The following is a 25,610-nucleotide window of genomic DNA, read 5'->3' on the forward strand; positions in this document are numbered from 1 at the left end:
AACATGTAAGTTTTTAATAAACAACAGATTCAGTAATTAAAAATTGATTGCAACTTAATCAATAGAAACAAATAAATCACTTTCATCATTTATCACCTTAATTAGTGCAGTAAGTTGGTGGTTTGATCAAATATATTAAAACTCACAAATCCATCATGTGTATTTGAAGCCGAAAGTGAGCATATAATGATTAGTAATTGCTTTCCTGTGTACAAAATTTATAGAAACACACTAATTTTTATTTAAAATATCCTAGCTTGGTCATTGGTCAATACTATGTACTCTTTTCACTTAAAATGCAAGACATTTTTTTTAGAGGGTTGAGTGTTAAAAAATGTAAGGTATTTTTTATATTTTAAAATAATTAATATTTTTTTTTAAAAGTACTCACAATAAATAAATTACATAAATATTTACTTTAAAGTGGAACGCTCTATTAGGCAAGACTAAATATAAAAATATAATATTAATTTAAAAATAATTAACTATTTTATAAGAGTAAAATTTAATTAAAAATATTTTATATTTTTTAAAAGGCGTTGCAAAGCGGTGACATGTGATTTTTGAATAATACAACTACCAAGTTGCATTTATCATCCACTTTTTTGTTTGGGTCACAAAAGGGCGATTGCAAAAAATCAACAAACATTCCATAATGCAGCATGTAGATGAGTGAGCGCGTTTCAGGATATGAATGTGTTGAATTTCCACCTGCCAATCTTCACTGACGAGTCTTTTTATTTTGGAGCTTTTTGTCCGTCTAAGCCCGGATCCTCATAAAATCTAAACTAACCTTCTTCAACTGCCCTTCTCACGACTGTCTCTAACACCATTAATCATTTGCACCAAAATTAACCAACTTTACTCACACCCTTGCTATATAAGAAACTGGAGAACCCATCACCCACAGACCAGATCTTCAGCGAAAGAGAAGAAGTACGTAGCCATGACTGAAAAGCAAGAGGTGAGGCTTTTTGGAATCGTGGGTAGCCCAGAGACGACGAGTGTAGAGATAGCTCTGAAACTCAAGGGAGTGGAATATGAATACGTCCATGAGTCGCCCACCAACAAAAGTGATCTTCTTCTCCAGTACAACCCAGTTTACAAGAAGGTCCCTGTGCTCGTTCACCACGAAAAGCCCGTATGTGACTCTCTTGTGATTCTTCAATATGTTGATGAGACCTGGAAATCTCATCCCATCTTGCCTTCTGATCCTTACCACGCAGCCTTGTCTCGTTTCTGGTCCAAGTTCATCGACGACAAGGTAACCAAAAACTCTGGCTTTTTTGCAGAAAGTTTGGTTCACTAAGCTTCTCTTATCATTTTTTATGATCATTCAGCTATAGAGGAGTTTAGTGCCTGTTTGGTACCAAAAGATATATAAGCTGATATAGTGACTCGTCATCACTTGCAGGTGATACCTGCAATATTCAAAGCAGCCTTGAACCCTGACGAGAAGGAGAGAGAGAAAGGCAAGGAAGAAGTATCGGAGGCTCTGCAGATAATGGAAAATGAGCTGAGAGGCAAGTTCTTCCATGGAGATTCAATTGGGATTGTGGACATTGCTGCTGTGTACGTTGCTTTCTGGCTGCCAATAATTCAAGAAGCTTGTGGCCTTCATCTATTCAGCTCCGAGAAATTTCCCAAGCTTGAGAAATGGAGTCGTGATTTTCTGGACCTTCCTTACGTGAAACCCACTTTGCCTCCCAGAGAAAAGCCTCTTGCTTACTACAAAAATCTCTTTCAGAGCCTTGCTTCTTCCACGTAGATGAACAGGGCATGTAATGTTACCAGTGATGCATTTTTGACTGAGTCAGTTAATTATTGAGTGTTATAATTTCATGTCAAGATAAAATTTATATGCATCTTAGCGTGAGGCTAGCTCCAGTGTTAAAAGTGACACTTGATAAGGACTTGAAAATAATGTGCATCCTAGGGTTTTCTTGGTGGTTAAGTGCTAATTGGTTTATTGTGTCATGTTCATATGACAGTGTCTCCAGTAACTTCTCAAATCTTTTTTTTTTCTTTTAAATCTTTTTTAGTACTTATTATCTGTTTCATTGATCTTGCCACTGCGTATGGGCTTTTCTAAATCGGGCTCCACCTTTTCCATTCGGAACACGCCTGACTGGCCCAAGTTGTAGCTCGTGCCCATAACCCGTTATACCGTTACCAGCATTGGGTTAGGGTCATTGGCATTGACCAGCACATCTTTACTTTCTTTTTTTCTTTTTCTTTTTTGCATTATCTATAGGTATTCGTATATTGGAAGTAATTATATTTAAGACATTGTTGGGCATTATATATAAGCACTTTTCTCAATAATTGAACAAATTGAATTAAATATTTGGATTAGTGCGCCAGTTTGATTAAAATCTTAGAGTGGTTCTAGAAATGTTATCATTATTATTGAGTATATATATTTGAACAATTTCCTTTCAGATTCTGTTCATTAGGTAAATTACTATCGCCCAGTGTGCACATGGGTTTGATATATGCTTCAATTACACAATTATTCTCTCTATTGTGACCATTTGTACAAATCCTTTTAACTAGAAGCATGATTTTCAACCAATAGGTATTGATTCTAGTTGAAAGAGTTATAGTCACTTAAATATGAGTTTTTAGATTTGAGTTTATGTGAATAAAAAAAAAAACTTTTATGAGAGCTATTTTTAATTGAGTTTGATAGTGTTCAAATTTGGCCTGGATAGTCATATAAATAAGTAGGGTTTACATAATTAAAGTAACATAGAAATCCTGGCAATGCTTAAATTAGACACATTTATATTATGTTTGTTAAACTAATGATGCAATTAAAATACGACAAACATTAAGTTTGAAAATTAAATTCAAACAGGGGATATGCTTAAATATTTAAAACTCTTAGGAAGAAAGGAGGGTTAGATAGAGGGGATGCAAAAGTAGGTATGGATTAAAAGAAAGTAGAGATTAAATGTATATCTTGAGACACAAGTGATTGTGTGAAGATCCAAAGAAGAGGAGGACACCAACTTTAGTTGTTAGGAGTTATAGCCGTTGGTAGAATGAGCCTTTCATGGAACTCTTTCTTTTCGTTTTTTCATTCGCAAATTCTGTTGGGAACAACTTTCTTCGTTATCATCATTGTTATGATCAATTGGAAAGTGTGTGTTAGTTTTGGTTTGGAGTAGGCTAAGCCTTGTAAGGAAAGTTACTAACTACTTTCTCATCACCCCCTAATCATATTTAGGTTTAGCACAAGTTCTATTTTTCTTGTAGGTTCATTTTTATTAAATGTAAATAAATTAAACCCAATAAAGATAGACACGTAATCATAAATATTGTCTACTTTTTTTCTTTCTTTGAGAATGATAATGAAGTCTTAAAAGAAAGAATACATGATAGTTAGATTCTTGATACAAAAATTTTAAAAAAAATAAATTGCACATATAGATATAAATAATTGCAAATTTAGAAGTTTTGATTTCAAAAAAAATTAAATAATAAATGTTACTCTCATTGTGAAATTAGAATCTTTATATGTAACTTATTTTTTTAAAGAAGTAATCAAAAACTTAATATTCATTAATTTTTTTAAAATTTTTACTGTCATTAACATTGTCTATCTTTTCTTTGTTTTTTTTTTATTTGGTTTTCTGATTGTGTCAGAATCAAGCATTGTTAATTGAGGTAGTTATTTTAAGAATGTTTTACACATCTACACAAATTTAAACACAAGATCTCAATCAATATTTATTGGTACATTGTCTACCTTCTACAGTGCTGGTACTTAGGATACTCTTTTGTGGGGCACCTGACCCAAACATTGACTGGGTTTTGTTAATAAACTAAATTAGGGAAGAAATGTAAGCACATGAAATGAAATACACTTTTGGATGTGAGAGGGTTCTCATTTTTATTTTTAAAGTATGATATTATTTTTTAGACCAACAAAGTGTGATATTGTTGAATTGAGAATGAGACATCATGGGGCTCTGATTTAAAGAAAGGAGAAAAAAAGGACAAATTAGGGCGGAGCCGAAAAACAGAAAGATTTGTAATAATAACTTATGGCTCCCAAGAGCTGCTTAGTAATTTAAGAAATGGGAATGTCTTTCAATCAAATCATCAAATTAAACTTTTATTTTCTTAACAAATAATTTAATTTCCATTATTTTCCCTAAAAAAAAAAAACTTTCGAATGCAATGTCTCAGTTGCTTTCATCTCATACAATTAAAAAAAAAAAGATACATAACTGATTTTTGTAGGAACAATAATTTATAATCAATATATTACAAATTATATCAAGCCCTTTGATTGAAATAAGAGAAATTCATAATTTAACATTCTATCCATTCCTAAATTAAAGTTAACTTATTTTTTCTATAAAAAAGTAAAAGGTGTTCAAAAATAAATATTTAAAATGCAAAAGAATGGATTTAAATTTCAAGAAATGAGTTGTGAAAGAATCTTATAAATACCCCAAATTCATAACCAAAATATCAAAATTTTAATTCAGGCAAAAAAAAATTAGTTTCTTAACTGTTTTGCCCAGCTAATTGTGATCAATTGAACGACAATCACAATTAGTTAATTTATTAACATGGAATGGACAAATTTAAAAAGATTGTAGCCTAAAAATAGGGGACAAAAATTTAAGAAAAAACATACATTTTTGTCCCTGCATTTTACTTGTGTTTTGTTATAGATTCCTGTACTTTTTTTTTAGTATTTTGGGTTCCTATACTTTTATTTTTTAATATTTTACATTCATCTAAGATCCCTCCACTTTATTTATTTTGTTCATTTAAAAACTTAAAATGTTGAAAAATAAAAGTGTAGAGACTCAAAATACTGAAAAAAATGCACACACCTATACCAAAATACAAGCAAAGTATAAGGATGAAAATGTATGCTTTTCAAAATTTAACAAGTTACACGTGTTTCAATGCCTTTAGTGAAGTAACAATAACAGGGGTGAAAATAGGCCATAGAGGCATATGCCTTAACCTACTTCAAGCCCAACTTAGCTTATTTACTAAATAAATTCTAGTCAAGTTTAGGCCTTTAATTAGACCTATTTAGTCAAATAGGTCAGGCTTAATTTTTTAAGGTCTAGCCTATGAGCCTGACAAGCCAACCTATTTACATAAATATATATATATATATATATATTATGTAATATATCACACATACATTAGTTACACCATTTGATTTTTAATTAATCTATTTTTTAATTTTAGTTATGTTTTCAATTAGATTGAATTTATATAGTGATTCCAATGTTATTAATTTATTATGACTTATATATTAATTTTAACGTTATTACTTTATTATTGTATTGTATTGTATTTTAATTTTTATATATTGTAATTGATAACTTATGTTATATATTTATATTAACAATCTTAAAATATATTTGAGAAATTTAAAAATAAAATGTGAGCTTATTTAAAAAGTTTATTTTTAAATAAGCTTTTAGGTTAGGTCAATTTTTAGGTAAGCTCAGGCTTGAGCCGTAAGAAATGCCTTATACAGGCTTTAGGTTAGGCTTAAGTCTCGAACCTATCATATAAGCTTAGGCTTATTTAATCAAATCCTAACTCAGCTTAACCTATTTTCACCTCTAATAACATAGGTTTTAGTTTTCAAGATATACATTAATTTTTCTGTTGATTAATGGATTTTCTGTTGATGAATGGATTTTAGATATTTTATTAATTATGATTATAATTAATTTTTTTGGGAAAATCATACTTATTTTTTATTGTTTGACATGAAAAATACTAAATGTAAGTTTGATGAAATATGAAATAATTTCGTAAAAAATATGCTCAAAGAAACTAATTTAAATTAGCATTTGGACAAGTGAATTTAAGTTTAAATTTTAGGTTTAAAATTCCATATATAAAAATAAAAGCATATATATAACTTTATTTTCAGAAATACTCTTGTTCAACGATAATCTTAATAAATTGATTACTTATTAATGAAAATTACCTATTTTCTTTTAAGTTTTAAATGAGGGAATAAGTAAAAAAATAAATAAATACTTTAGACAAAGACTATTTATTACTTCTATTAAAAAATATAAGGTATTTTTAATTAAATTTTACCCCAATAAGGTAATTATTTATTTTCAAACTAACCTTATCTCTCTATATTTATTTTTATTTAATAGAGTGTTTCACCCTAAAATACATATAAAATGATTGATTAAATAAGGACACTTTTAAAAGAAAAGATATAATTATATTTTAAAAGATTAAAAATATTTTATATTTTTTAATATTTAACCTTTAAAAAAACGTGAGCAATATTTTTTATAAATAAACAAAAATAAAAATAGGGTCCCAAAATTCTACTGTAAAAAAGAACCGAGGCATCATTGTTCATAGCATAGGACGATGTATAACTGGAGCAGAAATTGGGTAGCCATTACAAGACAGATCCGTGGTTTTCACGATTCCCATGACACTTCTTTATTTTATTTTCAAACAAATCTCACATCGATCAATACCCTTATCGTTTTTCTTAAGCAAAAGCTGAAAAAGTAAATATTAGAGGGAGTGAGTTAATTTTGATTATAATAACGAAGAAAAAAGCTCCTCCCTCCAAACAATGTGATTTTTTTTAAGAAATTATATGTTAAAAAAATATAAAATATTTTTAATATTTTAAAATATAATTAATATTTTAATAAAAAATATTTATAATATATAAATTACTCTATAGTTATTTTAAAGTAAGATATTTTATTGATATTAAAAAAGTAAAATATTTTATTAAAAATAAATGTAAAAAATAATGTTAATTTAAAAATAATTAATTATTTTAATGAATGAAGGAAAGAATGGTAAAGAGAACATTATAATCAGGAGCAAGCGAACCTGGGACTCTGGGAGGTCAGAAAGTGGTTTTTTCCTCCATTTTTTTTTTTTAAATGCCCGTCACACAATGAGCTTTCGGTAGTTTCAGTAATCATCACCACTTCGCCCTCTACATATAAGAATAAGAATCGGAGGACTCGCCGTATGGTCCATAGGCTTCTCTACATTGTCCAATCTCCTCCTCGTAGTGTTGCCGGTGCTTTCACCAACAAGAAAAGGAACCCATTGGTGAGGCCTGTAAGCTTCAAAACACCAAATCCTTGGAAGCCCATTTTGAACTTTGGGGATTCTGGGTGTGCCAATGTCTTCAATTTCTGCATTGCGGATTTCGATTCTCACATGGGTTGTGCTCGACAGGGCTTCAGTGTAGTGTCTTCTTGAAGAGAAATAGTTACAATGGAGGGTTTCACAGAGAAGAATGAAGCTGTGGAAGGAAAAAAAGAGGATAGACATGGCGAAAAAATTGAAACTTTTGTTGATTTCGTGGAGGAAAAGGGTCGCGAGAGCAGTTCCAGTTCTGAATTTCTATCATCTGAGACTACAGGGCATGAAGAACAAAATCAGAGCAGTACTGAGGAATCACCTTCTCCACCTTCGACAGTGGGATGGCCTGTTGAGGAAATGGATGATGGAGAGAAAAAGAACTTGGATAATAAGAAAATGGAGAAACAAGTTTCAGTATTATCTGGTATGGCCACTCTGCTTTAAGAATCTATGAGGATTTTTAATTATTCTCGCTGAACAAAATAACGGTATTAATTTGGTTCTTATTCTCTCCACTAGAGATTGAGATGATGAAAGAGAGGTTTGCAAAGTTGTTACTTGGAGAAGACATGTCTGGTTGTGGAAATGGAGTCCCTACAGCGTTGGCTATATCAAATGCTATAACTAATCTATGTGGTATGAAAATTCTCGTGTTCTTGTATTATTAGTATGCTTTCTCAATCAATTAAAGGTTGTTATTATGTTTCTTAATTATTAAACGTAGCTTTGCTGCTCTTGCAGCCACCCTCTTTGGGCAACTATGGAGACTAGAACCGGTGCCTCCAGAGAAAAAAGCGATGTGGAGAAGAGAGATTGAGTGGCTTCTTTGTGTCAGTGATCATATTGTGGAGTTGACACCTACATGGCAGACCTTTCCGGATGGAAGCAAGCTTGAGGTACAATTGTACTCATACTTTCATAATGGATATATGCATCTGTAAAGTTTGCTGGTAAAAATGGCAATGAAGATAGTTTACTCGTTAGGGATACTGATGGCAATGACCAAGATTACCCTTTTTTACCCTCCCACCCACATTTGCCAAACATATGGCGTCCAAGTCCGCCATTTTGGCATAGGAATCAGTACAAAGTCGAGTCCTAAAAAGGTGTGAGCTGAGTTGCGTATTTGCTTGATGTCACTGTTGTGGCATTTGAAATGCAGGATCTACATAACAAAAATTTGCACTGAATCTCATTTTTCTATTAGTTCTTGCTTGCTAAATTTTCTGGCACAGCAAAATATATATATATATATATATATTGTACTATCATCTTTGCATTACCCTAAGTCAAGAAGTGTAACTTAATGATTTATAGTCATTTAATTCTTAGGATTATTCTTGATTTAACACTTTCCCTCTCTTTTTCCCATTTGTTTGGGTGGGAGTCAAGTCATGGATAGATCCATGCATGCAGCGACCTTCACTGCAGTCCCCCAAAGACAAAAAAGTCCCCCCAAAAATTTCTTATGATTATTGATCCGACACAAAAATAATCTTGGGCTCGGCCCCCCTGCCAAAAATCTTGGCCAAAAAAGAATTTCATTCTTTCTAATGGTTTGCTTTTGTATATTGGTCGCCCTTCCAAGTATGGATTGGCTCTGCCCGAGTCAGGTTTGTGCCTTGCATAATCGATCTGCTTCGTGTCATCTAAGTTGATTTAATTTCATTATTCATATAAATTTGTTCTGTTTCTCTTGCAACTTTTTGGCTGCATCCTAAGCAATTGATATCGATGCTATGTTTGTCCATATTTTGTCTACATTCTGGGCTAATTTTGTTTACTCTTGAATATGAATCAGGTCATGACTTGTAGACCCCGCTCAGATCTTTATGTCAATCTGCCAGCGCTACGTAAATTAGATAACATGCTTCTTGTAAGATTTTGCAGCTTCAGTGCATACTAATTCTACTTCCAGAAGAAAGCCTTTGAGCATCATTCTAAACTCAGGTCTTTTCTGCAGGAAATATTAGATAGTTTTGTCGATACAGAATTCTGGTATGTTGACCAGGGGGTTCTAGCCCCAGATGCAGATGATGGTTCTTCTTCTTTTCGGAGGGCAGTTCAGCGCCAAGAGGAAAAATGGTGGCTTCCAGTACCCCGAGTCCCTCCATGTGGCCTCCATGAAAATTCAAGAAAGCAGTTACAGCACAAGCGTGATTGCACCAATCAAATATTAAAAGCTGCAATGGCCATCAACAGTATCACTTTAGCCGAAATAGAAATTCCAGACGCATATTTGGAGTCGCTTCCCAAGGTATAAATGAGCCATACTATTTCAACTACCAGCTGATTAAATTACACAATCTGTTAAAACAGCAGATCTGGCCTTCTTTCAGAATGCAAGAGCCAGCTTGGGGGATCTTATTCATCGGTATATTTCATCGGAGCAATTCTCTCCGGAGTGTCTGCTTGCTTGCCTTGATTTATCCTCTGAACATCAAGCTATAGAGATTGCCAACCGAGTGGAGGCTTCTATCTATATATGGCATAAAAGGACCAACTCCAAACCTGCCTCCAGATCCAGCTCAAGATCATCTTGGGGCATGGTCAAAGATCTGGTGGTTGATGCTGAAAAAAGGGAATTGCTAGCTGAGAGAGCAGAAAGCCTTCTGCTATCGTTAAAGCAACGTTTCCCTGGCCTTCCTCAAACAACCTTAGACATGAGCAAAATCCAGTATAACAAGGTTGGTATTCTTTATGTTCCAGGTTGAACTCCATCATTTCCATAAGGACAGAGCTGAAATGCCACTTTTTCATTTTATTTATCAAACTAATTTCAATAAAAACAGGACAAGTAAATGTTTTCTACAGTGTAAGATCACATGATTAGCTAGCTCTTCTGTCAAAAAACTTGTTCCACATGTTATGTTTTAGTTTTGCCTGTTCCCTAGTAATAAATTTGGTAATTTACTCAAGGTCCTTCAAATTATTTTGTGTAGGATGTCGGGAAATCAATTCTAGAGAGCTACTCTCGGGTACTGGAGAGTCTGGCTTTTAACATCATAGCACGTATCGATGATGTGTTTTATGTGGATGAGCTGACCAAACATTCTGATAACTTCTCATCACTATCAAAAGTCGGAGTAGTTGCTCACAGGAGCATTACAGTGCCATACACAGTTCCGGTCCCGAGCCCTCCATATAAAACAGCTTTTACCACACCGAGCTTTTCGCCAGCACATGGCATAAGCCCAGTGAAGATTGAAAAATCCCAATTTATGAATAGCAGCAGAAACCTTCCTCATCGTGGTGGAGTAGGCGTGAAGAAAGTTTTGACAGATTTTCTTAGTATTGATACAAAAGGGAAGGGCCATGGCAGCAGCAGCCCAATTGAGAAATTAGTTCAAACGCCAGAGAGGTCTGAACAAAAAGCAGCATTTGAAACAGACTTGGAGTCTTGTGAGTGCACAGAAGAAACTACCAGCCCCGAGAACATAAAGGACCAAGCATGGGAAGAGTGAAAAGAAGTCGTTTGATCTCGTTTCGGAGACGCGTAGTACTGGCCTTTTTGTTTCTTCTTTATATGTATATGTAATGCATAGAAGGATTCCCATGTTTAGAGTGGATAATAGCATCTTCCTTTGTCGTTTATATATTATCTTCATGCGGTGCGTCTGTTCGGCTTGTGCTTTATAGTCGATTCCTTGTACCCTTGTACCCGACTCCGGAGCGGAAGTTGATTCTGAATTGCATTTTGCCCAAAAAAAAAAAAAAAAAACGAAGAAGAAGCAAAAGGCGTGGAATCAAATGGGGCATTCCGAGAATTGAACTCGGGACCTCTCGCACCCTAAGCGAGAATCATACCACTAGACCAAATGCCCGAATCTGTATTTTTAATTTAGGCCTTGCTGAAATTATAAATGTGGTTTCTTTTCTTGGCCACTGCATATCAGATGGAGCTTTGTCAGCTAAAAATGGGTTGGCTGGAATAGGCGTGATTTGCAGAGGTGAGAAGGGGCACTTTGTGTATGGGTTTGGGGAGGTGGTGGAGGCATCATCTGCATTTATGGTGGAAGCTCTTACTTTAAGGAAGGCTATTGAGTTGGCCAAGGGACTTTGTGGTAAGAGGGTTTGCTTTGAATTTGACTGTGTTGAGTTGTTTAATATGTTAGATAGCAGAAATCTGTTGACTTGTGATTGGAAGTGTGTATACCTGGTCAAGGATATTTTGTGGATGGTTGATACCATGAGCAATTGTTTTCTCTCTCTTATTCAAAGGAAATGTAATAAAACTACTGATTATTTAGCAGTAACTGTTAAAAGGTTGATGGAATTTTTGGGTTCAATATTTTTCCCTCCATCTTCCCTGACTGAGTTAATTTGTGCTGATAATGTTAATATTTATTGTGAACACCGTATTTTATCCGAATCCTAATAAGTAAATAAGATAATATCTATAGTAAAATAAATAAAAAAATGAAAATAACAAGAATAAAAAAATATAATATTTTACAACAAGAATATATATATATGTGTGTGTATAAAAGTTGGGTATAAAGATAATAAAAAAAATATATTCAAGCGAGATCATAATATAATAATTGAAATAATCAGAATATAATATAATATGAAATTATAATTTAAAGATTTCAATATAATATAATCTAATCTTATTTGAAGATTTCAATATAACCTAATATCTAATATTAAGATTTGAAGATTTTAAAACAATATAATAATCAAGATATAATAATAGAAAAGATAAAAATTAATATTCAATCTCTAAATAATAATAATAATATAATAATATATAAAATACTAATATTAATCATGATAGAATTGAGATAATAAGAAAACCTTAAATGGATGAGTCTATATAAAGAAAAGTAAAGATAAAGCGTAAGACAATTAAAGAGAGATTCAAAAAAAAAATTGTGAGAGAAAAATAACATGATAGAAAATAGTGAAACAAGAGATCTGATTGATAAAGGTAATTAGAGATAAGTTCATCTCTCTTAAACTTTATAAATGCTTGCACATCTTATTTTTCCACCTTCTATTTTCATTAATTTATTTTTTAAATGAAACTTGATCATTCACATAATTATTATTTGATTTGACCTCTTGTCTTTCAATTTAAGATTTGAGTTTGAATCCTCTATTTGTCTTCTTACTTTCTCTAAATGCATGATCTCATAGGCTTTGAATCTTAACTCTTTGATTTTGAATTCATTGTTTATGCCCACGTCTACCAACACATACCACTTTTTAAGCTTGATATGATGCTTGACTGAGAACTTCTTTTACTTTTATAATAGCATTTGGTTGTAATATATAAAAAAGCTTGGCATCATAATTGAATTTGAAAGTATATATCATGTGAAAATCATTATAAGGAACTTTGGAAAAAGCAATTTCAAAATTTAGATCTCAAATTTCTGTTTATTGATTTCTCATTATATGATTTTATATAATTTGTTTGTTATGAGAGACTTTTAAAGTCCTCATAAATTTTTAAATTAATTAATTTGGTATACATGTGGATAAATTATCAACATGTACATATATAAAATTTATATCATTTTGATTGCTTGAGACTTTTAAAGTCTTTACAAATTTTATAAATTAATTAATTTATCTTACACAACGATAAATTATTGTATGTATGTAGTTTTGATATCATCAGTTGCATGAAACTTTTAGAGCCCTTACAAATTTATAAATTAAATAACTTATCTTATGCAGTAATAAATCATCACGAGTACATTTTAAAATATTTTATCTTTAAATAAAATAAATAAATAAAATAAAATATTTTTTCAAAGTGAATGTATGAAATTCTCATAAATCTTATTAAAATATTTTTCCAAAATTATTTCTTAGAGTTTTGCCATAAATAAAGAAATAAAATATTTTCCTGAATAAAAAAACACAAACCAACATTAAAACTATTTTATAAAATAATTAATAACATTTTTTTAGAAAAAATCTCAACCAAGAGGTACACATTTTTACTCCGAATTACGTGAGCTTTGATCTCTCAAAACGGTACGTAGGTTTTAAGATTTTATCTTAGGTCAAGTCTAATTTATAAATAAATAAAATTTTTTCTTTTATTTTTCTAACTTTTTTTATCTTTTTTTTATTAAGGATAATTAATATATTTTTAAGGCCATTTAAATTTATATAGTTAATTTAAAGTAACCATTCACATAAATGAGTCTTGTTACTTAACACTTTCTTCACATACAATTGATTCCTTTATTTTTTTTTATATATATAGACTATACATTAAAAAAGTTTTTAAAATCATCTGTAAAATTTGGATGACGATTCCAAATATTTATATTTTATATTTGATTTTTTTTTTTTCAAAAAATTTTGAATCGGGCGCGACACGTATAGATCACATCAGAATGACAGGTACACTGCATTGGATAGAGTAGGCGTTGGCTAATCTTTGTTGCCTGGTAATGAACATGGTTCGTCGTATTTTGTTGTATGTTTTTTGGTTTAGGTGTGCGATAGTTTGTATTCTTAGGGTGTTTTTTTTTTTTAACTTCAGCTATTACTGGTTGTATTTTTATTTTTTGATGATTAATAAAATTTTCATTTTTCTGAAAAAAAGATCTGTTTATTTTCAGTTTTTTAAACCTTTTTTTATTTTTAAAAATAAAAAAACTTAAAAACTAATTTGAACAAGTGTTTTTGATTTAATTATTTTTAAAAATGTTTTTATTTTTTATTTTTTAAAACAAAAAATAGAAAAAACTTTAAATTATTTTTATTTTATTTTTCTTATTTTTAAATTATATTATATTTAATTATTAAAAACTACAGTTATTTTGATTAATTTTTACTATAAATCACCACTATTAACTACTTATAACTATTTCTATCAATCTACTTTTTAATTTTAAAACTGATTTTAAATTAATATAACCAAAAATTTTTATTTTATTTTGTTTTAAAAATAATTCTAAAACGATATTAGAAAATAGTTTTTAAAAATAAAAAATAAAAACAAAAATCAAACACGCCCTTGCTCTCTTTGCTAGCTGGCCAAGAGAGTTTTTTCAAATTCACTAACGTCCTTACCGTTATCGCGATGTCACTATAAATTTAATAAAATCATGCAACGCATCAAAAGTTCACACTCCATCCCAGTTGCTGCCTTTTATCTATTTAAACAGAAAGGGGGGAAAAAACTCTCCCCTAAGGTAACGCTTTAACAGGTTTTGTTTGGTCAATGGGAATGCAATTAGCAAATGTTAAAGTATTGTTATAAAAGTCAAGACAAGCCTAAGCATCGTAGTCGTTGTAGTATAGTGGTAAGTATTTCCGCCTGTCACGCGGACGACCCGGGTTCGATCCCCGGCAACGGCGATCTTTTTTGTGTTTTTTGTGAGTTCCTTAGAGCAATGTACTCGGAAAAGTTGAAGCCCAATAAAAAGAATCGAAGGCCCATATGGCTGACACCCTCTGGTTCAATAATTTTGCCACCGAAGCCAAACGCGAGAAAGCTTGGTATTAATGGGAGAAGAGCTGCATCAGCCTTTTGGCACAGCTTGTGGTGGTAAGGGACTCTGCAACGTTATAGTACATTTGTATAGAGTAGTTGCTGGATCTGGACAAAAACCCAATCAGAGGCCTGCCCTGTGGGAAAGCTGTATTATGAATGACGATGAAACAGACGCAAGTTCAATAACAGAGGGTCCTATGGAGCTTCTAGTTATGCCTTTTAAGCACTGCAGGCTTTGATCCCAAGGTCGAGGGTGCACGAGAATGTCGAAGTTCTGCATCTGGAACTAGAATCTCGGCTCTTCTGCTTTCTCACTGCTCAGAAAACCTCTGCAATTAATGGCTTCCTTGTTCAAGAGCCCACAAGGAAAGTGGGCAAATACTTCTTTTCTTTTCTCTGTTTGGTATGTTGAAAGGAGTTTTGATTTTTTGTGCTGAAATCCATCCATGATTTATTTTAAGTAGACTCTTATCCATGGGAACTAGTCAAATCTTGGTTTTTCCACTCAGGTGAGTGATCATAGTCACTGTAAAATATAAAATACCTTCAGTCTTTTTATCAGAAACAGATAGCTAATTCATCTGAACGAACAAATGTAGTTATAATACATAAATATGTTATTGACGTGATTCTTTGGAGACAAGGAGAAGGAAACAGGCGCTGTCCCACCATTGATGGGCATGGAGCCATGGACAAATATAAAATAATTATGCTTGCTGGGCCACAACTTTCATACAATTTTGTTTGAATGTAGATAAAAATATCAATGATTTCAAGATAAACATAAACATTGTGAACAACTTCTGCATCTGCCAAAGGCATTAATGCCTAGTGGCACTAAAGATGCCTTCAAATGGGATAAGTTACAAGTTGGAACTAGATAAGATTTAAGTAAATATGGTGAAGCGCGCGAGTTTTCCGGTGCAAAAAGCGTAGGATGTGTAAGTGATTAAAAAAAAAAAATCCAAATTATCATGCCCTTTGGCAATTCTTTGACTTCATTCTGCTGTTCAAACATGGTTCATGGAACCTATAGCCTTTTTCCCCCTCCAGTTTCTCCTGTTTTCATTGATTGTTCACTTTTAAAACAGATTTTATCTGACACACAGGGAATATATAATTTACATCTGAGGTCAAGTTTACCACTGCAGCCTCTACACCCATCATTATCAAGGTCTGCAATAATGGCGAAAGAATCTACATGGACAAGGGTATCAGTTTCTCTGAAAAAGATGTATGTAAGTAAATCAGTATGTCAGTGAGAAATATTGGAATAGAGCATCTACTTTTCAAGACCAAGTTCATCAACATGTTCACATCATGCAGCCCCAGACCGAAAGGCATAAACATTCATATATGAATCACTCTCCTTGTCCCGTACTGATTCAAGAAACTTCTTACCATTGTCAAAATGAGTTAAGCCTATCAAACTACACCTTCAGTTATTCTCTATCATTCTCCTGATCTTGTTAACTAACCTCTGTAGAATACGATGCATAAGAATCTTGTCGTGTCTCATAACCTACACAAAATATCTGTACCTTGCGGCTGTCAGACTAGTAAATTACATATTCCCTCTGACTTCATCTTACCAAAGTCGGTTGTTTTTAATCGTTTCGTCACTCTGAGAGTTACGTCAACTCCATAAACGGAGTGGTCCAGACAAAACCTACCAAAAAAAAAAAAAAAACCCCACTTACTAGCATTATGGGTCAGAGCAAGAAGACAGTTACACAGGGAATATGTCTACGTGGTTAGGGATAGCATCAAATGAGCCATTTTCATCCCCACAACATAAAAGGCAACAAATTCACCAGCAGAGAGGCTTTCTCACAATCTATTAGTTTCAGACTCGGCTTCACCCACAATATGAGTAGCTGCTAATAATAGATGCATATTCATCATTCTGAAATACACATTAAACCATGCAAGAGTTTTTTTCTACGTTATAATTCTGGAATTTCAGCGACATCAAGAGTAGTTTGATGGTAAATTGGGGTTCCTAGGCAATACAACCTTTACATTCAACGATACAGAGAGCAAGGAAAATGTTTTTTACAGTAAAACAGAAAGAAATACATAATTATAATCAGAGGTTCATGTTATGATTCTGTTGTTTGGCTGGAGAAATCAACTAGCTTGCCCACAACGTTCTCACTACCGTATTAACTCGAATGAAGAATTATACCGCAGTAAGACTTCCTATTTACCTGCAAGGCAAGCAGTTGACAAACAAATCAATGCAGCAACAAAAGATCAGTACAACTTCTGCCTCAGTTTTGTGAGATTTTTTGAATTCAAGAAAGTAAAAACTAAAAACAATGATCATTCAAATCCACAGGTAGTCAAATATGATAGAATCTGAATTTACCTTGATAAGCTTATTCAATGGCAAGTATGATCTTAATAATAGAGAGAACCTGCATCCAGTGAGTTACAAGAAAGAAGCTGAATGAGAAAACAATGAAAACGATACTACAAGCCATGTTCAAAATGTTAAGCCACAACAAAGTAACAAACCTTGCCACCAGTTTCCTCTAGAAGCACTTCCTGAATCATCTTCTCCCCCATCTTTCTTGCACTGATAAAAGTCATGTCAGAGACTCCAGATAGCAGAAAAATATCAACCAAGTGACTCTTTTTTTAAAAAAAATAAAAAAAGGCTACTTGTGTTGAACTCTATCCAGGGCTCAACAATCTCTCTTGATTACTACCTAGTACTTTATGATCTTCAATCACGAATTCTTTATTTCAGAGGGGTTGGCATGCTTTAATATTATTTTCAAGCTCATCCATTGAATTCTACTAATAACACACATTTTCTTCGTACAGAGCATTTAGGATAATATTACTCCAGAAGAAATGGGCCTTATTTATTTGGAATACAATACACCCTTGAATCAATATCTTGGGAGTTGTTTATAACTGATTAGCATTAAACAAAAGCACTCACCAAAGGGTTTGGTCCTGCACCCTCTTTGTTCTGAGGATGAGAGTATATATCCTGCCCACCGTAATAGATTGACGAGCTAAGGTGACAAGGTTGAACTCTTTGTTCCTGATAAATGGAACTCAAATCCTTATTTGAACTGCTCTGATTTTCAGCCCCATTTCCCCTGATGTTACCATCTGTGTGGGCATCCAGTATATGGTAAAGATGTAAAAATAATTTTTTACAGACTAATCTACAGCTAATAAAAGGTTAGATACTCGTGTATATATTATAAATTCATAGTACTTCATATATGCAAGATATAAATTAGGTAAGTTTTAGGCTAATGAACTGAAAAACACTAGATTTAGAGTATAAGTCAAACCAAATTTTGTTTCATCAAAGATGATATCACAACACTAATTGGCTCCCCCATAAAAGATTATTTGTATCACTTCATTTCTGGGGACTCCATTCAACAATCACATCACTTCTCTTGTTGACACTTTGGTACTACTTTATTACTCGCGGAAACGAAATTGATTCGACATATCAAATTTTCAAGTAATGAAGTTGTGCAAAAATCTGAAATCAAGAGTTGATATGGGGTCCTTCTTTTAATAATCAAAACTCTTAATGATCGTGTTTGAACCCACTAGCAGACTTACACGATACCAATAATCGTTTTCGACACACCCAACACCCGGTGGGTTACATGGAGAACGTAGAAAACATAGAGATAACAACTAGGAGACCAAGGCAGAAGCCTGAATTTCAATGATCAAAGCTGAAGCATATAAGAATGGTCAATAGTACAACTTCAAACATTATCAGAAATGATAGAAACAAATCAAATATGTAAGAAGAGCCTAAAATAATGTACCTACCTGCTGTCCCAATTTTGGGGCTCCATGTCTCACTGGCAGTTTTGACACCCACTCCAGAAGGCAGAGAATCATTCCCTGGCACCTGAATCAAAATGTCCAAGAGAAGTCTCAGGGTCATTTTTTATCTGAATATAGATATGAATGAACCCAAATTCTAGATTCAAGGCAAAACTTCCACAAGTAGATGAATTTAATCTCCAGCTCTTTGTTATTTCAATAGGTATAAATGATCATTTCCTGCTCATTTCTTTTGTTCTTCTGAACACGCTAAGATTGGAATACAATGGTGGGGGGAAATTAATGGAGAAAATGCAAAGAATGAATTGAACTTCCAGAATTAAGCTACAGATAATGCATAAAAAAATTAAACAGAGAAGAAGCTCTGAAAACGAAAATGTCACCTTAGATGATGGAGAAAATATAGACCCTAAAATCCCAGAAGACGACGATGGAGACGGATCCTTAGAGCCAAAGAGTTCAGAAGTGAAGGAAGAAGACGACCCAACTCGATTCTTTCCCTCCATTATCGTCCCAACCTTAAAATTCTATATCAAATCTTTCACTGGACCCCTCAAAGGATTCAAATCCCGCGCAGATAGTACTTCAAGCAGGGTCTAATAGAATCTTCAATGAGAAAAAACCAGCAAGCTATTAATTTTTCCTTGGGAAACAGAGTGAAGGAAGGAAGGAAAGAAAACGAAATAGGCGAGAAGACACGTGGAAGTTTCGGTCACGACGGATAGAGAGGGAGAGACTAATTCAAATGATAGCGTCGTTCATAGCCCCATTTATAAGGCAGAAAAGACGGCCTCTAAGGTAAAAGTCTCAATCTTTTTGCCACTTGCGTTATATTTTTGTTGCCTCGTTATTCTTTAGAAACATAAACAGAAACAGAGCCTTCTTTCTCTTCCTCTTCCTCTCCTTCTCCGCCCTTTTTTCTTTTTTCGTTTCTCGTCGTCCTTCAGCACCGTCAAGAGGTTAATAGATTGGTGCCACGTGGCTAGCGAGCATCAAAGACGGGACCCACAAGCAATCCCAACCATTTACTGCCACGAGTACCTAGTGGATAACAACAGCTGAAAACTCAGGATCGATTCAACCCATGAATTTGTTAGTGACTCGATCACTTTTTTAGTCTGAATTTTCACTTAAACTGATCAGTCATTGATTTGGCACGACTTAGCTGACCCGGGTTAATCTAATCAGGTTACTGGGTCAATAAGATCACTTTTCTATTTTTTTAAATTGTAAAAATTAAATAAAAAATAAAAAATTCAGTTTGAAAATTAAAAAAGTGAAGCCATGAAGAGTAAAGCAATTCAATTGAATTTCATTGTCTATGGTTCGAACTTTAAATAGAGAGCTTTAATTGAAAGTTCAAACTTAAAAAATTCAGTATTCTTCTAAGTTAATTGTGCCTTAGTTATTTTAATCTTTTATTATTTGTTGTTGTTTATTTATTTGATTATTGCTTAGCATTTATAAATTATGATTGTCATTATTGATGATTTTAGTATTGGTAATTATTAATTTTAGACTTTTAATGATTGAAGGGTTGTAAATTGTAATCGTGAGAATGAATATTTAGAAAATTATATTTTATTATTTGTTAGAATTTTGGGTGGTTATAATTCTATAATTATTATTGTATTTGTATATTGTGCTAGAGATTAATCTTAAATTTGGTTAAATGTTTTCATAATTAATATCTTTTTATTTAAATTATATTATTTTAATTATGATCGATTTGCCTTCTGGGTCGACTTCCGATTAAACCACTAACTTATAACCCATTAACTTAATCAATTCAATGACCTATTTAATTTTCAACACCTTGATAACAGCCTTGTGCTTTTGGTTAGGTGCTTCTTTCTCAAAAGGGCAGTTTAGACTTTGGCATGATCCTGCTTAATTAGTACCTTGATGATGAATTTTTCAATACGTAAATAATTTTTTGACTTGATTTTTAACTGCCTTCATCAAATAGAACGAACTTACACATATCGCACTCATTGAGGGTCAAACTCGTAATCTCCCACTTAAAAAAATGCTTAAAGGAAGTGTTTGGTGTCATTAGATTATAAGACTGTATGTGGACTTTTTTTGGACCTCACTTAATATGTAAATGTTTCAATTTGTAATGATAAACAATATTGGCCAGGGAAAAAATTGGGAGAGCAACCGGTTTATAATACATTTTATATTCCACCTTCCAATATTCTAAACAACTTGAGCTTAAGGTAAGTTAATTCAATTCTTTTAACTAGTTAAACTTAACACCCCACCCCACAATGTTTATTAATAAATTGATTTCATTCATTATATTGTTGTGCTAAAGAATAACTCAAGATGAATTGAGCATAAGTTCTAATGGTAACTCTTGAACATTTAAATGCCTTATGGCCGTCGGGTTAATAAAAATGCTAAAATTATGAACAATAAATCAAATTAATTGGATTAAAGCTGGATAGATTTAGACAATCAAGAAAGTGGATAGACTTGAATTCTGAAACTTTAAGGAAAGTGTTTCTAGTGTGTGTGTCTTTTGGGGATGAATTTAGAAGATTAAAACTTGACAAACCTAAATCGTGGGGGAAAAAAAACTCACACAGAACAAGTAAACTAGTTTTTGAATACAAACACTGTACAGTGGGGGATGTGAAAAAGTAAAGTAGGTGAATTAAGCAAATTAATTAAACGGGGAGATGGATTGGAATGAAATGGGTTAAAAGTGAGAGGCGGGGCAGAATGAGGATCTGAGGAGGATATGTTGTCGGAGGCAAAAGGATGAGAGTGAAGGATTTAAGGTTGGAATAAAATAAGGGGTTAGATTTGGGTGCATTGAATCACGTACAACAAAATGGGACACCAATGGCATTAATTGTCATCTTGGGACTTTTATTAGCATGGGTTTGGGTATGGTCAATTTCACTGTGTTAACTTATAAATGAAAATCAGGCCCCCATTCATGAACCTTCAATTTTTTTAGTCTTAAATAGGTATTGTACATCTTCAGTTTTCCCACTAAAATCTATGTGCGTGTATACATGTTTCAAATCAGAGAGTTTGTAATGAAAGATTAGACAATGATTTTTGAGTAAGTTTTTTAAAAAGCAAACAAATATGTTGATATGTTTGCACACTAAGTTTCTCCGGACAATTTTGACCTCATTATTTATAATGAATTGCTTATAAGATATAGAATCATTTTGAATTGTAATATGACCTAACTTTTGTAACTTCTGTATGATTTTTACCATGGCCTTATAAAAAAAAACATAAAAAAGATGTAGACTTCTCTATTTGATATCTTGATTTAGGCTTACCCAACATAATAACTGTTAACCCCCTACCCATATGTTGACATTCATTATGTTCATTGTTGAGGTTGTATTTAGTAAAAGGGGCTAATCTTTCATGGCATAACAAATCAATGTTAAAATTCTCATTAGAAGATGTATTTATATTTAATACTCAACAGTACCTTAAATAAGATTACCTTTAATAACATAATATTGGTAGGAAACTAAAAAAAAGCACTCATCATCTTTTTTGTGTCCCATTTTTATACTACCTTTTTAAATGAAGAAAAAGTTCAGGTAGATTGAGTTTTAGAAACTCGTTTAAAATTAGAACATGCCTGTAAGCTCAAAGGGTGCTTATGGATCGTCCATTAACAAGATCCTTATACTAAAAGCAAGATTTAGTTCCGTAATCTTGTGAATTATGAGCTAATTTCTTAACCCATTTCTACACCTCCTTTTCATGAATTTATGTTCAAATTCATAGTGAGTTGATATTAAAAATAATTATATTATTGGTAGGTTATGATGAATATAATTGTTCTTAGTTTCCGATTTTTTTTAAAAAAATTCTAATCATTCTCCAAGTATTTTGTATGCCTCCTAATTTCTTTGATACTTTTCACACATTTTAATAAACTTAAATGTTTAAAAAATATCGTGCTTAAAAATTCTTCAAAAATACTTTTTTTTTCAATAACTTCTATTCCATTCATTTCACGCACAAATTAAGATATACAATTAATTAATATTATAATTTTCTTAAAAAGGTAATATGCCCTGAATTTATTTTATCTGTTATCTCCGTCATCTTTCTTACACTATAATCAAAGTCGAAGTTAATAAAAATAAACTTGTTGGAAGTTTGAGAAATACTCGTATTTAATAGTCGACTGTCTATGGAACAAAATTATTCTTAATAGAAACAGATCAGTATGAAATAAAAAACAATAAGAATTAATATTATCTAAGATTTTTAAAATGACAAATGGGTAAATAAAAACATTTTTGAATATTTAATTATTCTAAAACAAACTGAAGGATTCTTAAATTAGACATGCAAGTGTGATCAGATCAGCGCGCTGGTCTGAAATTGGAATGATTAGGGATGGGGTCAAGTCTGAAGTAACAACATAATCACCCTCATAGGAGTCAAATCAATCGAATATCTGATTTCCATTCTCATCAAAATCTCCACTAATTGTTTTCCCATTTTTCAAGGTCATTGGAGGAGAAGATGCGAGGGAAGCCAATTAACGTATGTCAAACAATAAGTGCTAATATGACTTGTGGTCGTGGATAAGATTAAGATCAGAGGGTAGAATCATGGGCTTACACCAACGGAGGTGGTAGAAAATCAAACAAATTGGATTAAGGTGATTAGGACTAGTGGATGATGAAATTCACATGATCAGAAAAACGGTGGCAGACACATCAGAGATTTAGATAAAGACAACAAATAAACGACATATAGATGATAAGGGTAGTCAAGTGGACACACACACACCCGAGGGGTTTGAGAAGTGGGGTTATTGAATTTCCCAATCAATATGACAATAAAAACACACACACACACACAGACATATATAATTTAAGTTATTTATTTTTATAAAAATTATTAAAATGATTTAAAATTTTTATTTTAATATTTTTTTTAAAGGGAAGCAACCAGCAATCCACGCATGTATATTGGGAGAATCGCATATAAGGTACTACAAAAAGATAATTGCTCCTAAGGTCCAATAAATTTTGAAAATATTCTGCATGCCTAAGGACCTTATTTGTAATTAATTTTGAAGCCCAAGGGGCTAAATTTTCTCCATAAGAGGACCTCGATCTGGGATGTTTCTTCACTTGCTTTCATTGTTGGCCTCACCGGATGTCTTGAAATCGTGCGCGAAAGTCCAACGACCAAAGAAATTTTCTCCGTCATTTAAGCTGCCAGTGCCATCGAAATTCATTTTCCTTTATTTTTCACTCTGTTTCAGTTTTCAAAAACAGGGGCGATGAATGATGGAATAAAGCCATGGTTCAGTGGGTTTCGTGGATTAAAATAATTAGAAGCCAATTCAAGTTTTGTGGGACGAAAATTGCAGTTTACCTTCCTTGCTTTTTCGTTTGCAGCATTTTGAGCAAAAAAAGCCAATAAAATCACATATCGGTTTTAACAACAGGAATTCAATTATTTACAATAAAAAAGTCCGTTTATTCAGGAGTTTCAGAGAGTTTATAATTGAGCGCGCAAGATAAAATCTACAAGAGAAGGTTCATAAATAAAAAGTCCAATTATCTATAAGAAAATGTCCATACATTTACGAGAGTCAATAAAAGTTTATGCTCGGACAAAAACAAATTTATAAGTTAGCTAGAGAAAATCAAGAATAAAAGGTTCGCAAATAACAAGAAAATAAATTATTTACAATAAAAAGATCATGTATTCACAAGAGTCTATGAGAGTTTATATTTGAATAAGAAAAAATTTATAAATTAGCCAGAGAAAATTTACAATAAAAAGTCTGTAAATAACAAAAAAAAGTTTAATTATTTACAGCAAAATATCCATGTAATTTATGCATTTTGAAAATAATTTGAACTGTAATTTATACAAAATTTAATGTATACAAACTTTATAAAAAATGTATACATATAATCTTCAAAATGTATAAATTACATGGACTTTTGTAATAAATAATTATATTTTTATTGTTATTTATAGACCTTCTATTGATTTTTTTTTGTTAACTTGTAAATTTTCTCTTGCTCAAACATAAATTCTCATGGGCTCTTGTAAATACATGGTTGCAAATAACTGAACTTTTCATTTACAAAAAGAAAATAATAATTAAATTTTTCTTGTTATTTACAAACTTTCTCTTATAAATTTTCTCTTGTTAACTTGTTCAAGCATAAACTCTTACAGAATCTTGTGAATAAATGTATTTTTTATTGTAAATAATTGAACTTTTTTTGTTACTTTTTTTATTAAAAAATGTAAGATATTTTTTATTGAATGTCACTTCTCAATAAAGTAGTTATATATTTTTAAACTAAACTTATCTTTTTATATTTACTTCTATTAAACACCTTATAATAAATATAAAGTTATTTATCAAAGGAGAACTTAAAAAAAATAATTACACCTCAAAACTCAAAAGACTAAAAATGTTTTACATTTTTTATTATTCAACTCCCCAAAAAATGCCTTATATTTTTAAATGAAAGGATTATTTACTTATATTCTTTTATAAATTTTTTGATGAATTTATAAATTTTCCTTTGTGTATAAGTGAAAGGAAGTGAAGAAAGATCCCAGATTGTGGTCCTCTGATGGAGAAAATTTCAGTGGGTTGGTTTTCCTGATCAGGGTTTGTCTTCTGGGGTTTGAAATTAATCATGAAATACAAATGTGTATAATAGTTTCAATTAATGGGGCCTTAAGAGCAATTATCTTTTTTTAGGGCCTTATACGTGATTCTCCCATATACCTTTCTTCTACATGTGGGGGTCGCCGCTTGTATTTACTTTCCAGCTTCCATCCACGTAGTGTCGCCACTTTTCGTCTGCCTCACCAGTGCACTCAATTTTGCTCAAATAAATGAATAATTGTTTCGATCAGATGCAAATCAGTAATTTTACATAATAATCTCATTTTCATTTCTTGATTTTATGATAACCTATTCTTTGGCCATGTTATACTTGAAGTTTAACTTTTAAACAAAAATTTTGTCCCAAATAATTTTAATTCAACGATGTTAAGAAAATCATTTTTGAGTGGATTTGCAAATTGAATAGATAAATTGAGAAAAATTAAAAAGAAAAAAAACGAAAATTTAAGATGAAATTATGGATCTGTATTAAAAAGTAAATTTAAGAAGTATCGGTAAAAT

At 32.0% G+C, this 25,610-nt stretch overlaps 3 protein-coding genes and 2 non-coding genes across 10 annotated transcripts; 3 read left to right on the forward strand and 2 right to left on the reverse strand.

The window, feature by feature from the left end:
- The first annotated feature begins 897 nt into the window (after positions 1 to 897).
- Positions 898 to 1,983, forward strand: LOC129288169 (probable glutathione S-transferase). Its single transcript, XM_054924592.1, has 2 exons — positions 898 to 1,264; positions 1,415 to 1,983. The coding sequence occupies exons 1-2, from the start codon at positions 947 to 949 to the stop codon at positions 1,766 to 1,768; spliced, it is 672 nt and encodes a 223-aa protein (XP_054780567.1). The 5' UTR covers positions 898 to 946; the 3' UTR covers positions 1,769 to 1,983.
- Positions 1,984 to 6,913: 4,930 nt separating this feature from the next.
- LOC129287435 (rop guanine nucleotide exchange factor 7) lies at positions 6,914 to 10,753 on the forward strand. 2 transcript variants are annotated; one of them, XM_054923584.1, is made up of 8 exons: positions 6,914 to 7,101; positions 7,231 to 7,561; positions 7,657 to 7,773; positions 7,879 to 8,033; positions 8,939 to 9,013; positions 9,101 to 9,394; positions 9,477 to 9,824; positions 10,080 to 10,753. In XM_054923584.1, exons 2-8 carry the CDS (start codon positions 7,270 to 7,272, stop codon positions 10,599 to 10,601), a joined length of 1,803 nt encoding a protein of 600 aa, XP_054779559.1. In that variant the 5' UTR covers positions 6,914 to 7,101; positions 7,231 to 7,269; the 3' UTR covers positions 10,602 to 10,753. The 2 variants fall into 2 exon arrangements, with proteins under 2 accessions (XP_054779559.1, XP_054779558.1); XM_054923583.1 differs by having other exon boundaries at positions 6,914 to 7,561.
- Positions 10,754 to 10,889: 136 nt separating this feature from the next.
- Positions 10,890 to 10,961, reverse strand: TRNAP-AGG (transfer RNA proline (anticodon AGG)). Its single transcript has one exon. It is a non-coding gene; the product is annotated as a tRNA-Pro (tRNA).
- Positions 10,962 to 14,394: 3,433 nt separating this feature from the next.
- On the forward strand, positions 14,395 to 14,466 carry TRNAD-GUC (transfer RNA aspartic acid (anticodon GUC)). The gene has a single exon. It is a non-coding gene; the product is annotated as a tRNA-Asp (tRNA).
- Positions 14,467 to 15,301: 835 nt separating this feature from the next.
- On the reverse strand, positions 15,302 to 19,354 carry LOC129288816 (uncharacterized). Of its 5 annotated transcripts, XR_008588073.1 has the most exons (8): positions 18,823 to 19,354; positions 18,422 to 18,503; positions 17,556 to 17,731; positions 17,123 to 17,183; positions 16,974 to 17,022; positions 16,081 to 16,271; positions 15,746 to 15,825; positions 15,302 to 15,661 (listed from the first exon to the last, which is right to left on the reverse strand). XR_008588073.1 is itself a non-coding variant. In XM_054925578.1 (6 exons), exons 1-5 carry the CDS (start codon positions 18,943 to 18,945, stop codon positions 17,006 to 17,008), a joined length of 459 nt encoding a protein of 152 aa, XP_054781553.1. In that variant the 5' UTR covers positions 18,946 to 19,354; the 3' UTR covers positions 15,302 to 16,271; positions 16,974 to 17,005. The 5 variants fall into 5 exon arrangements, 2 of the variants coding, with proteins under 2 accessions (XP_054781553.1, XP_054781551.1); XR_008588072.1 differs by having other exon boundaries at positions 15,302 to 15,825; XR_008588071.1 differs by having other exon boundaries at positions 15,746 to 16,271.
- Between the last annotated feature and the right edge of the window lie 6,256 nt (positions 19,355 to 25,610).

The sequence above is a fragment of the Prosopis cineraria genome, unplaced genomic scaffold (assembly GCF_029017545.1).
Source record: "Prosopis cineraria cultivar Desert tree isolate PC_DT_omini unplaced genomic scaffold, ASM2901754v1 PC12, whole genome shotgun sequence".
Lineage (NCBI taxonomy): Eukaryota > Viridiplantae > Streptophyta > Magnoliopsida > Fabales > Fabaceae > Prosopis > Prosopis cineraria.